The 12,500-nt window shown below is 54.9% G+C and overlaps 2 protein-coding genes across 2 annotated transcripts in view; one reads left to right on the top strand and one right to left on the bottom strand.

Moving 5' to 3' along the window:
• Positions 1–1,740: 1,740 nt before the first annotated feature.
• On the top strand, positions 1,741–3,354 carry LOC142898526 (E3 ubiquitin-protein ligase TRIM16-like). The gene has a single exon (XM_076041487.1). It carries the CDS (start codon positions 1,741–1,743, stop codon positions 3,352–3,354), a length of 1,614 nt encoding a protein of 537 aa, XP_075897602.1.
• Positions 3,355–9,843: 6,489 nt separating this feature from the next.
• LOC142898480 (glutamate receptor ionotropic, NMDA 2C-like) overlaps positions 9,844–12,500 on the bottom strand; it is a 4,601-nt gene continuing 1,944 nt past the window's right edge. Inside the window, exons 3-4 of the mRNA XM_076041410.1 lie at positions 12,199–12,431; positions 9,844–11,548 (exon numbers count right to left, since the gene is read on the bottom strand). Of these exons, the coding sequence (XP_075897525.1) occupies positions 9,929–11,548; positions 12,199–12,431 (1,853 nt within the window). The 3' untranslated portion in view covers positions 9,844–9,928. The remainder of the gene's footprint in view (positions 11,549–12,198; positions 12,432–12,500) is intronic.

Genomic DNA, 12,500 nt, shown 5'->3' with positions numbered 1-12,500 from the left:
CTCTCCTCTTCCTCTCATCCTCCTTCTCCCTTCACTTCCTCTTCTACCTGCTGACTCCTCCCTTTCTTCTTCTCCTCCTCCTCCACCTTCTCCCCAACCTCCTCCTCCTCCTCCTCCAGATTTATGTGGTCATTTCTGCTCGGCCTTGTGAGAAACAAAAATCGATGTGCAAAATGATCAGGAGTCAAGTACCTGGATCCGTCGGAGACGAGGCGGACGAGTCGATTCCCGCGGCCTCGTTAACCGCTGGCCGGAAAAATCCCCAGAGCGCTCGGAGCGTCAAGACGGAAACTGATGGATGTTGTGTTGTCCCGCCCACTTTACGACGCCAGCGCAGTAACTACAGCGGCCGGCCTTGAGGAGCTTCAGCTGGTTTATGGCGTTGACACGCAGCAGCTGATTGATGCCTGACGTCGGATCAGACTGGCGGTGCCGCGGAGGCGGAGCCTGTGAAACATCTCAGGGGTTTTTACCACCTGAGAGGAAGTTAATTGAAATAACATCAAGCCTTTAACCAGAAGAGCCTCCGGAGTGTCCTGGAGCCCCTGGACCAGAGAGTCATTCTGGACCAGAGAGTCACTCTGGACCAGTGAGTGACTTTGAGAGTGAAGGTGAAGGTGAGACTCAGAGTGAGGGATCAGGGTGAGAGTGCGGGTGAGGGTGAGGGTGAGGGTGAGAGTGGGGGTGAGACTCAGAGTGAGAGTGAGGGTGAGGGTGAGGATGAGAGTGGGGGTGAGACTCAGAGTGAGGGTGAGGGTGAGGATGAGAGTGGGGGTGAGACTCAGAGTGAGAGTGAGGGTGAGACTCAGCCAAAAGGTTAAAAGATGTTTGTGTTTGAAGGTGAAGCCGAACTGCCGTGTTGCTCTGAGTGGCGTTGAGAGTCTTGACACTTCCTGTTTAATATCAGATCCCTTGAAGAGCCGACCAGGAAGATTGTTTACACCTTTGGAAAATATGAATCACGGACCTTCTTCACCTCCTTTCACCAAGAAGGTCACGACTGACGGAGCTGGAAAAACGAACACACGCGGTGAACGGGATGAAAAAAAAAAAAAAAAGCCAAAGAGAAGAAAGATGTTTCCTCTGGGAAACCGGAGGCTCCCATCGATCCTGCTGAGATTACCCAGCATGCAACACCAGCACCGGTGAATGAGATTGAATAATTGGAAGGAGAAGATTCTCTCGCTTGCTCGCTCACACGACCTTGGTGCTCTCTCTCTCCCTCCTTCTCTCTCTCTCTCTCCCTCTTTCTCTCTCTCCCTGTCTCTCCCTCTCTCTCTTTCTCTCTCTCTCTCTCTCCCTCTCCCTCTCTCTCTCTCCCTCTCTCTCTCTCTCTCTCTCTCTCTCTCTCTCTCTCTCACTCTCTCGCTCTGTCTCTCTGTCTCTTTCTCCCTCTCTCTCTCTCTCTCTGTCTCTCTGTCTCTCCGGAGTGATCACGGCAGCATCGCTGCTTGCAGGAGGCGGAAGCCCCGCCCCCTCCCGTCGGGAGGATGGAAGATCCTCAGTGGAGTCTCGTCTGGGAACGTCAGGATCTTGTTGGTTTTACCTCCTGATGCAGCGTCATCTGCTGCTGCCCTGCGACACACACACACACACACACACACACACACACACACACACACACATGCCGACACTCCCCTACCTGGAATGAGTCTGGATTGTGAGCCCTGCCCCAGGTGCACTCTGGGGTGTCTAACTGGTTTGGACTCAGTCAGTCAGTCAGTGGCTGTCGGAGGTGAAATGGCTCAGTCAGGAGCTCCGCTGGACCCAGAAACCTCGGCTTGTTCCATCTGTGGGGATCTTCCGAAGGATCTGGTGACTACTCCCTGTGGACACCACTGCAGTAGCAGCAAGAAAACCATGGTAGGAGCTTTATTGGAGAAGCTGGAGAAGACTGGACTCCAAGCTGCTCCTGCTGATCACTGCTACGCTGCTGGAGCAGGAGATGTGGCCTGTGATGTCTGCACTGGGAGGAAGCTGAAGGCCCTCAAGTCCTGTCTGGTCTGTCGGGCCTCCTTCTGTGACTCTCACCTCCAGCCTCATCTTCACTCTTCAGCGTTTAAGAAGCACAAGCTGGTGGAACCCAGCCAGCAGCTCCAGGAGAACATCTGCACTCGTCACGATGAGGTGATGAAGATATTCTGCCGCACTGATCAGCAGAACATCTGTTATCTCTGCACTATGGATGAACATCAAGGTCACCACATTGTGGCAGCAGCAGCAGAGAGGACGGAGAGGCAGAGAGAGCTGGAGAAGACCAGGCAGAAGATCCAGCAGAAGATCCAGCACAGAGAGGGAGACCTGAAGGAGCTTCAGAAGAAGGCAACGTCCATCAACAGTTGTGCTGATAAGGCAGTGAAGGACAGCGAGGACGTCTTCATCCAGATGAGCCATCTGCTGGAGAAAAGACGCTCTGAGGTGCAGCAGCAGGTCAGATCCACACAGGGGGCAGAAGTGAGTCGAGTCAAAGAGCTTCAGAAGAAGCTGGAGCAGGAGATGATGGAGCTGAAGAGGAGAGACGCTGAGCTGGAGAACATCTCACAGACACTGGACCACAGCCAGTTTCTCCACAGGTTCTCCTCACTGCCAGCACTCAGTCCGTTTCCAGACTCCTCCAGCCTGAAGATCCGTCCTCTGAGATACTATGAGGACGTGGCAGCAGCTGTGACCAAGCTGAGAGATAAAATACAGCAAGTTCTGATGGAAACTCCGACAAACATCTCATGGACAGTGAGCAAAGTTGATGTTCTACTGCCAGAACCACAACCACAACCACAACCACAACCCAGGAGCAGAGAGGACTTCCTCCGATATTCCCGTCAACTCACTCTGGATCCAAACACAGCAAGCCGCTCTCTGTTCTTATATGACGAGGGCAGAAAAGTGACAAACATGAAGGAAGTTCAGTCTTATTGTGATCATCCAGACAGATTCACTGGCTGTCAGCAGGTCCTGAGCAGAGAGAGTCTGACTGGACGATGCTACTGGGAGGTGGAGTGGGGAGCAGCAGGGCATTGGAGAGGCGGAGAGTTGGAGGTTGGTGTAGCAGTGGCCTACAGGGACATCAGGAGAGGGTCAAAGAAAAGTAAATTTGGATCAAACAACATGTCCTGGGGTTTGTTTTGCTACCCTGGTAGACATTGGTTTTATCACAACAGCATCGGGACTTTTATCTCAGGTCCTCAGTCCTCCAGAGTGGGAGTGTACCTGGACCACAGGGCAGGTCTTCTGTCCTTCTACAGCGTCTCTGGAACCATGGAGCTCCTCCACAGAGTCCAGACCTCCTTCTCTCAGCCGCTACATGTTGGACTTTGGGTTGGCGCTAATTCTTTGGCTGAGTTGAAGAAACCGTGAGACTCTGAGCTGGACTCTCACCCTTAATCCTTCTGTCTTCATGTTTGTCGCCGAGTGTCTCCGGCTGTCAGTCAAACATAATGGCCTGACCGCCACTTCCTGCTTGTGCTCCTGATGACTTGCTGTCGACCTGATGTTTGTCTCCATGGCTGCTGGATGTTTCTGTAAAGTTGTTTCTCTTCTTCTGCAGCCGATCCTATTTGTCCAGAATACATTACTTCATTATTGTGCATACACAGCTGTTTCTCTTGACCTTTCCTGCCACCAGGTGTCGCCGTTGTAGGAGAACTGATCCATCTGATGAACCCTCTGACTGTCGATCCCTTTGTCAAAACTCAGATTAATGGATGTGAATAAATGTGACGACAGCAAATAAATAGATAGGTCTTTAAATGAATAAGGGCAGTTGCCATACATTCAGATTCCTTCAACAATGTCGAGTGAACTTCAACATTTTGAATTGAAACAATAAAAACATCAAGACGATGCAGTCCAGAGTGGGAGTGTCGTGTTTCCTTGCAGTCAACTGGTGCCAGTAAATCAGCTGATGACTGATTGACGGCCACAGAAACAGGTGACAAGCAGGGGGACACTCAGAGTCAGAAGCTCTTCACAGCATCTGCTGCAGGTTGGTGGGTTCCCTTGACAGGCTCCGCCCACTGAAACGCCCCTTTTAGCCCTGGTGGCAAATGGTCTGTGCCTCTCGTTGAGCCGCGTTCCTTCTTTTCTCCAATCAACAAAACGCTGCGTTTAGGTTCTCAACATTCTGGCACAGCGTTTGTGTTTGTTTGTTCTTTTTCAGGCGTCGCTCGGCAGTCACCTGACACCTGACACCTGACTCTGGCGTCAGCTGACACACCTGAGAACGTTGTGCCTCAGAGCAGAACTGATGGAAAATATTTTTGACGTGAACGCGGCTGGGAGGAAGAGGAGGAGGAGGAGGAGGAGGAGGAGGTGTAGGAGAGGGGGCGTAGTGTGTTTGTGTGTGTGTGTGTGGGAGGAGGGGGGTATGGCGTCCAGACCATCGATCGTCCCGCCGAGCCACTGCCTCCCTCCCTAATTGATCACGCGGGGCGGTGACGAATGGCGTGCCACCCTGACGGAGAGCAAATACTCATCAATGTCAGGAGGTCGCTGCTGAGAGCCGGCGCCCCCTGGAGCTCCTTTCCCCCGACCTCAGCTCGCGAGTAAACTGTGGCGGAAAACAAAGCTTCATTTTGCAGGTGTCACGGCAGGGAAGTGGGCGTGGCCTGCAGGTTGCTGGTTGGAACACCTGGGTTGCCAGATCAGGGTGATGGAAGCGTGACGTGTTAATGAGGGTTTTTCCTTTTTTCTTTTTTTTTCCCACAGGCGAGTGGGTGGGCGGAGTCGAGTGCAGCAGCGTCTCATTGGACAAACACGCAGCCTGATGATGCAACACTGACGCTTCGCCAACAGGTGTGTCAAAGGAATTTACCAGCCTTTGGTGACGGTGGAGTTTTAATGCCTCGTAAATGCAACACCCTCGACAGACTTTCAGCAAATGCAAAGTATTTTTGTTCTCATCCTGCTTCCAACCTTGGCCCTCGTTCAAAACACATCTGGATGTTTGCGGCGTGGCAGCGCTGCATCATTTCTTGCTGTTTTCAACGCCGCTAGTCCTGTATGGTTGCTCTCTCTCGGGTTCTTCCTGTCCCACTTCCTGTTTCGCCCCTTCAGTGTGGCTCGTTTCCCATCGGGAGAAAACTCCTCCTCATTCTCCAGCTGCTTCCATTAAACGTGACTGGCTGGCCAATCAGACGATCAAACATCCCGACAATGTCCTCAGAGCGATGATGTCATCTCAGCTCGTGCACGTGCACGTCCTCACCTCCAGGCCAGGGTTTCCTAACCAGGCCTGGCTGCCGGTCTGGGATTTACTCGGGATAATGTGGTGGGGGGTGTTTTGGAGGGGGGGAGAGGGAGGGGGTTGGAAGTCAGAGCTCTGATTGGCCGCCAACATTCTGTTCTGGTGAGGCCTGGCGGCGCCCGGCGCCAGCACATGCTGACGGGTGCTCGCTAACCCCGAGTCCAGCTGCTCCGGGCATCTGCCCACCAGAACCAAGTGGTGCAGGGACCTGCTGAATTCCAGCAGGGGCTCGACCCCCCACCCCCAACAGCCCCGCCCAGCCTTCTGATGCACGCTGACTGGTGGGGTTTTTCTTGGCTTGAAAGCAGTGCATTCAACCCGGAGCAGACGCTCATGATGCTCAACCTCCCAAAGTCAGACACCAGGACCAGGATCTTGTTGCCCTCGCCGAGAACACGAAGTGAATCGGTGACTCGTGGGATTTTTATGGCCCTCCCTAAACTTTTTGATGGAGCGATTAGACCACCCGAAAGGGAGGCGTAACGGCCTCCTCTCGGCTCCATTTAGCCGCAGTCAGCGGCGGAGTCTGACTCGCCACGGCAGCATCTGCATACCAAGCAGAGGGGACGAGACCGCGCGTCAGCGCCATCCTGCCGTTTGAACGTCGGCTGTCGCCGCCTCAAGACAGAGACAACCAATGTACCGCGACGATCAAGTCTGGTCAAGAATAAAAATGCAGTCGCGGGCATTTTCCTCACTGACTGTAAAACAAAACGCGGGTGCAGCTTCCAGTTTCAACAACGCAGAAGAACCAAACGCCTGCATTCTAACGTTTGGCCAGCAGGAACCGCCAAAGATGGTTGCAAAAAGGCAAAAGGAAATGTCTGGCTGTCGTTATGTGGGAGGAGCCCTGAATCCATGTTTTCTGTTGGTCTGAATAATGAGTAAGAAAGAGGCTGATTTGGCTGATTTGGTCTAATTTTGAGTCAAAATGCAAAGTTGTGGGCAAATATGGAATCTTCCGGTTTTTAAAATGGTACTGGAAGCTCGGAGGGTGGCGCTGCTGACTGTTAAACCAACTTCCAGTGAGTGATGTCACCATGACTCCGCCCATCTTTCGGCGGGAAGGGGAGTTCAAGGATTCATCGAACCAGCAGCAGGTCTCAAGTCTCTGCAGAAAGACGCAGCTCAGCTGCTCCACACATCACGGCCGAGCTAATGAGGAGGGCCTCGGTGTGTGTGTGTGTGTGTGTGCGTGCGTGTGTGTGTGCGTGTGTGTGTGTGCAGCAGGTCTGGCTCGTCGCCCACCTCCAAACCATCCAGGTGGTTGGACGAAGTGCAGCTCCAACACATTGTCTGTGGCTCAGGTGGGGAGTCTGGCAGGCGGCCAGGTGAAGGGGAGGCTTGAGGGAGGCGGGGCTTGAAGGAGGCGGGGCAGCGTGTCTGATGACCAGTCCAACACTCCACAACCAGGACTTTCAAACTGTTTCAGTGCAGGATCCTGTGTTGAATAGAGGATGGGCCTTTGGCTCCGCCTCCGATAAATCATCCCATAAATAAATAGCGGGAACCTCTCGTCACCACCAGGGGGTGGGAGGCTCATCCAGCCTTCGTTTTTCAACTTTCCACTTTCTTGTCTTTTTCTGGGCCAGTGAGTGGAGTTCTGTGCACCGCTCGGCTCCGCCCCTCCACTGCTGGGTGAACTCGGCGAACTCGTTCATACGGAGAACTGCACTCCAGAATCGAGTCTCTTCTCACACTTATTAACGGCTTTCCGCCTTAATCCCCCCCCACTGTCCAATCAGGAGCCGGGTATCTACGGGGGCATCGGGGGGTCTCAGTGATCTCGCCCCGAGGCTGCAGGGATGCAGAGGACACGCCGTTGTTGGTGACCTTCAGATGACCTTCAGCAGATTGGCGCTGTCGTTGATAGTGGGAGGGTGAGTTGATTGATTTGTGTTGAACCAGGCAGCCAAACTGAAGGTTGCTCCTGCTCCTGTGAGGTCTCTCACTCCTCAGCACCCTTCCACTCGCTCCAGCGTCACTCTGGGAAACAGTCAGAGCTGCCAAATGTTGTAAAATGATTTTAAGTTACAGTGAAATGCTTCAGTCTTTCCGTCTTTATTGTCTTGACTTTGGGTCTTTAATATGAACTTGGCAGCGCTGGCGGCTCCATCAAGCCTCAGAAAAATGAATGAGTAAATTAAACAAAATGAAATGATTGCCAAACCATCCATCCTTTCATTTTATGTGAGAGTTACTTTTGGGCAGACATTTAAATGGTAAATGTTTTTGTTCTGCAGGTTGATGATGCTGAAAAGTATCAACGCTCCTGCTGGCCGGGACGCTGATGAGAGTGGGAGAGGGAGAGAGAGAGAGAGAGAGAGAGGGGGGGAGAGAGAGAGAGACACTGTCATCCAGAGTGTACACAGGTGTGTGTTTGTGTGTGTGTGTGTGTGTGTGTGTGTGTGGTGAGCGAGCCGGCTGTTCCGTTCTTATATTTTAATTGGAGCAGCTGGTCCAGGTGCTGACAGTCAAAGGATGGAGCTCCGCCCACCTGGTTCCCTCTGCAGGGAGATGGTTTTGCAGACTGCCACAGTCAATGTGATGTCACTTAGCTGCATCAAACATGGATTGTATGTATGCCTATGTATGTTTTAATTCCAGCACTTGACTTGAGAGACGGCTTGAACTTCAGTCCACCACCAGGACAGAGGTCCAGGTGGTGGTCCAGAGGTCCAGTCACCTGGTTTTTGCCAAGGACAATGACTGAGGAACAAACCATCACTGTTTGAAGCTGCAGCAGCTGATGTGAAGGTGAGTCAGGAGGTGAGTCAGGTGTCTTTTGCTTTAAACAGGCCCACTGAATTTATTCTGCAAGACTTCATGACTCCAAATATTTGTTGTTGTGTTCCTGTTTCTGTGTGTCAGGTGCTGTGTCCTGTCAGCTGTGAAATGCTGTCACGTGTTCACGTGTCGCTGCAACATGTTCTCACGTCCTTCTGATCTTCTCACACGTGTCAGACTGCTGCGTGCTGCAGTCCCTCCCAGTCCTGCCCAGTCCCTCCCAGTCCCTCCCAGTCCCTTCCAGTCCCTCTCAGTCCCTCCCAGTCCTGCCCAGTCCCTCCCAGTCCCTCTCAGTCCCTCCCAGTCCTTCCCAGTCCCTCTCAGTCCTTCCCAGTCCCTCCCAGTCCTGCCCAGTCCCTCCCAGTCCCTCCCAGTCCCTCTCAGTCCCTCCCAGTCCTTCTCAGTCCTTCCCAGTCCTTCCCAGTCCCTCCCAGTCCCTCCCAGTTCTGCCCAGTCCCTCCCAGTCCTTCCCAGTCCTTCCCAGTCCCTCTCAGTCCCTCCCAGTCCCTCCCAGTCCTTCCCAGTCCCTCTCAGTCCTTCTCAGTCCTTCCCAGTCCCTCCCAGTCCTTCCCAGTCCCTCTCAGTCCCTCTCAGTCCCTCCCAGTCCCTCCCAGTCCTGCCCAGTCCCTCTCAGTCCTTCTCAGTCCTTCCCAGTCCTGCCCAGTCCCTCTCAGTCCTTCTCAGTCCTTCCCAGTCCTTCCCAGTCCCTCTCAGTCCCTCCCAGTCCTGCCCAGTCCCTCCCAGTTCCTCCCAGTCCCTCCCAGTTCCTCCCAGTCCTGGCCAGTCCCTCCCAGTTCCTCCCAGTCCCTCTCAGTCCCTCCCAGTCCACGCCACGACCCACCATGTCCCGTCCAGTTCAATTGAAATTTCGAGATTAAAGTCAAAAATTTGAGAATAAAGTTGACGAAAACGAAATTTTGTGAATAAAATCTAAATTTTGCAATTAATGTCAAAGTGAAGTCAGTCAAAATGTGGAGAATAAAGTGTAAAGTCTCTCGTGGAGAACTTCAGTTTCCTGATGACTGTGGCTGAACCTGCTGGGATTCACCTGTGGTTCTGCTGACGGCAGGCGCACAAAAGAAAAGGACGAGAGGTTTTTCAAAGTCCCTTGAGATGACATCGTTCTTTATTAAAGGGTCGTGAAACAACGGAGGAACACCTAACACTGGTCAAAGTTCATTCTTTAGATTTTTTCCCTTCGCTTTTTGAATCCCCAGCCTGAGATCGGCTGTCGACTGGGGTCTCTCTCTCACTCTCTCTCTCTCACACACACACACACACACACACACACACACACACACACACACACAGGGAATTAAAATGCTTTTTTTTTTTGCAAAAACCATGAGAGAAAACAGAAAACAGAAGACAAGTCTCAAGTAATGATCAGATCGAGAGGCTACAGTATATTGTCTCCCAGAAATTCCACATAGCAACATAGCATTTTAAAATCCTTTAAATAACAACTGACAGGTTATTTTTTTTAAATGTATTAAATACTTTTAAACACTTCTTTTTCTCATATATATATATATTTTTAAATATGTTTACTTTGTCTTATAAAGTTCCCAGCAGTGATTTTGCATGTCAGTGACTCCTCCTCCTCCTCCTCCTCCACCTCCCCCACCACCTCCTCCTCCTCCTCCTCCTTCGCTCCCTCGCCCGTATTATTGCACTAGCAATTGAGAGTCGACGCCCTCAAATACACTATCGGTGTAGGAGATTTAATTTTTGCTTGAACCGAGAGGCTTAAAGGAGACCCCGCCCTCCACCTCCTCCTCCACCTCCTCCTCCGCCACCTCCACCACCTCCCCCCTCCCCCCTCCCTCCCTCTCCCCCAGGCATGCCTCTTCTCAGAAGAGCTCAGTTTCCAGGAGACGGTGGAGCTGCAGCATTGACTCACACCTCAGACTCCAGGCTGGAAACTCGGCCCCAAGGCTTTGGCACATAGGGACTGTTGACTCTGCGCGCCACCAGGACCTGCCTCCGCTCCCTGGACCCGGAGCCCAGCGGCTCGTCCCTGGTGGCCGCCGAGCCGTCAAAGGGCCCGAACACACTGTTGTGGTAGACCAGCGGCCGGTCGGCCACCCGGGGCAGCGCGGCGCCGCCCTCCGGGCAGTGACCGCCGCAGGGGAACAGGTGACACACCTGGTCCTTGGAGCCGTCGTACCACTGGGACGGGCCCACGTACACCGGCAGGTCCGTGTAGGAGTTCAGGTAGGTGGAGTAGTGTCTGTGCACCACGGTGGAGGAGGAGCGGCGCAGGGCGGCGGCGTTCTGCAGGATGGCCTCCCGGTAGGAGGGCAGCCGCGTGGGGTCCGAGTACTTGAGCTTCTGCTTGTAGGGGTAGGAGCCCATGTGGGCCGGGTCCAGGTACGCCGGCTCGGCGGCTAGCGGGTAGCAGGACAGGTTGTGGCCCAGGCTTCCGTAGAGCTTGTGGGGCTTGGGGTTGGCCACCACCACCCGCGGAAACAGGTCGGGAATGTCGGCGCGGGCGCCCTGGGAGGTGGAGGGCTCGGTCTCGTCCAGCTGGTGCACCCGCTCGTTGGCCCAGGTGGCTTTGAGGAAGGAGGCGCGGCGGTTGAGCTTGTCCTTGCCCAGCAGCGGAACGTCGTCCGTCTCGGGGTCCAGGTAGGACCTCACGCAGGAGGTGCAGCCGGCGCCGCCAGCCGGGTAGTGGCCGGCGGTGCAGCCGGCGGTGGCGGCGCCGGCGGGGGAGTGGTTGCTCAGCAGGTTGTTGGCTCTCAGCTCGGCAAGGCAGGAGGAGCGCGGCTCGTCGTAGTCGGCCCTCACCCTGGGGTCCTGGGACCTCCGCCTGCGGCTCAGGCAGTCCGGCGGGTAGCTGAACTTCCGCCTCAGGGGCCCCTTGTGCTGCAGGTAGACGTCGGGCACCTGGAACTCCCGGTAGGGCACGAAGGGGGACATGGGATGGCGGGCCTGGCTCTCCACGTACAGCTTGCCGGCGTGGCGGAGGTCGGAGGAGCTGGCGGCCACCGGGTCCCTCATGGCGATGTGGGGGCTGCTGAGGCTGGAGATGGGCAGGGTCCTCTCCAGGGCGTGCTGGCTGCTGCGGGTGGGCAGCGTGTAGCGCAGCGGCGTGGGCCGGGCCACCACGCGGGGCTGGTCCAGGAGGGTCTGGGCCGAGCTGCCGTAGTGCTGCGGCGGGGCGAAGGTGGGCGTCAGGGCCCGGCGGGGGTACGGCGAGTGGTTGTCCACCATGCCGGAGATGTAGGGCAGGCGGGCGTGGCCCGCCGCCTCGGCGCCGACCATCACCCGCGGGGGCGGCAGCGCGGCCCGCACGTTGTCGGCGCCGCGCCGGCTCCAGCTCTCCAGCGTCTTGGTGGCGTTGTCCAGCGAGTTCTCCACCCGCGCCGACGACACCATGTCCTTGGCCGTCTTCAGCATCTTCAGCATGTTGGCCTGCGAGTAGTTGGTGGTGACGTCGGGACTGGGCATGCTCCCGCCGCCGCCGCCGCTGTGCTCACTCTGCTCCACGCCGTTGAAGCAGCTGTAGATGCCCTGCAGTGGGCAGGAGGGGAAGGGGGGGGGGGGGGGGGGGGAAGACAGACGGATGGATGTCATTGGTGGAAACATCTTGCGGATTATTTCAAGGTTCCTTCAAGCCGGCTCTCATGTTGTTGGTCTTTGCTCTCCGATACGATGCGGCGAAAAGGGTGCGGCTGGACGGGGTCAGAGGTCAGTGCTTGGTTTGAGGGCGTGGCTGACTGTTGCTTTACCAAGTGAGCAACTTAGTAACTTAGTGTCGCTATATTTAGCCAGTGTTCAGCGCTCTGAAAGCAACTGGCAACTAGCGACAAATTTCGCGACTTTTTTTTCTGCTGCTCTGGGAAACCTTTAGCGTGCTGCTGTGTTCCCGCCCCCTGCGTGTCCTGTCTGGAAATGCATTGTGCATGTGTAGACTACAGAAAGTGTGACTTTAGACTGGTTTGGTTTTGGTTCTGGTTCCTCGTGTGCTGCTCTGACTGGCCACTTGTTGTTGTCGGCTCCTCCTTGTGGACCGTAGAGGCAAAGTAAAGGTTAAAAAGGACATTTAAAGAAGGGGAAAAAAAAAAAGTCCCTTTTCCCAATTATGCAAATGAGGCGATGACATCGCTGAGGGACTTTTTGGGGAACAGATGGGGCTGACAGCGGCGCTCTCTGACACTCACCCTGCTGATGGCCAGCAGGAAGTCCAGCCGCTCCGACTTGCGCACCGAGTGCCGCAGCTTCCAGTAGAGCAGGTGCTCCCAGGCGAAGACCAGCAGGCTGAGGCCCATGGCCACCAGCAGCATGTAGAAGACGCCCGCCATGTTGTCGATGTCCAGCTTGCTGCTCATCACCTCCTTCTTCTCGTTGCGGCAGATGCCAGTGAGCCAGACCGTCTGGAGCTTCTGAGTGTCGCCTGCCGGCGGGACGGCCGAGCGAGAGAGGGAGAGAGAGAGGGAGAGAGAGAGAGAGACGTCTGAGACGC

Source organism: Nelusetta ayraudi, unplaced genomic scaffold (genome assembly GCF_046127955.1).
Source record: "Nelusetta ayraudi isolate G7.1 ecotype Tasmania unplaced genomic scaffold, CSIRO-AGI_Nayr_v1 ptg000067l, whole genome shotgun sequence".
Classification (NCBI taxonomy): Eukaryota; Metazoa; Chordata; class Actinopteri; order Tetraodontiformes; family Monacanthidae; genus Nelusetta; species Nelusetta ayraudi.
This window is presented reverse-complemented; position numbering and strand designations above follow the sequence as displayed.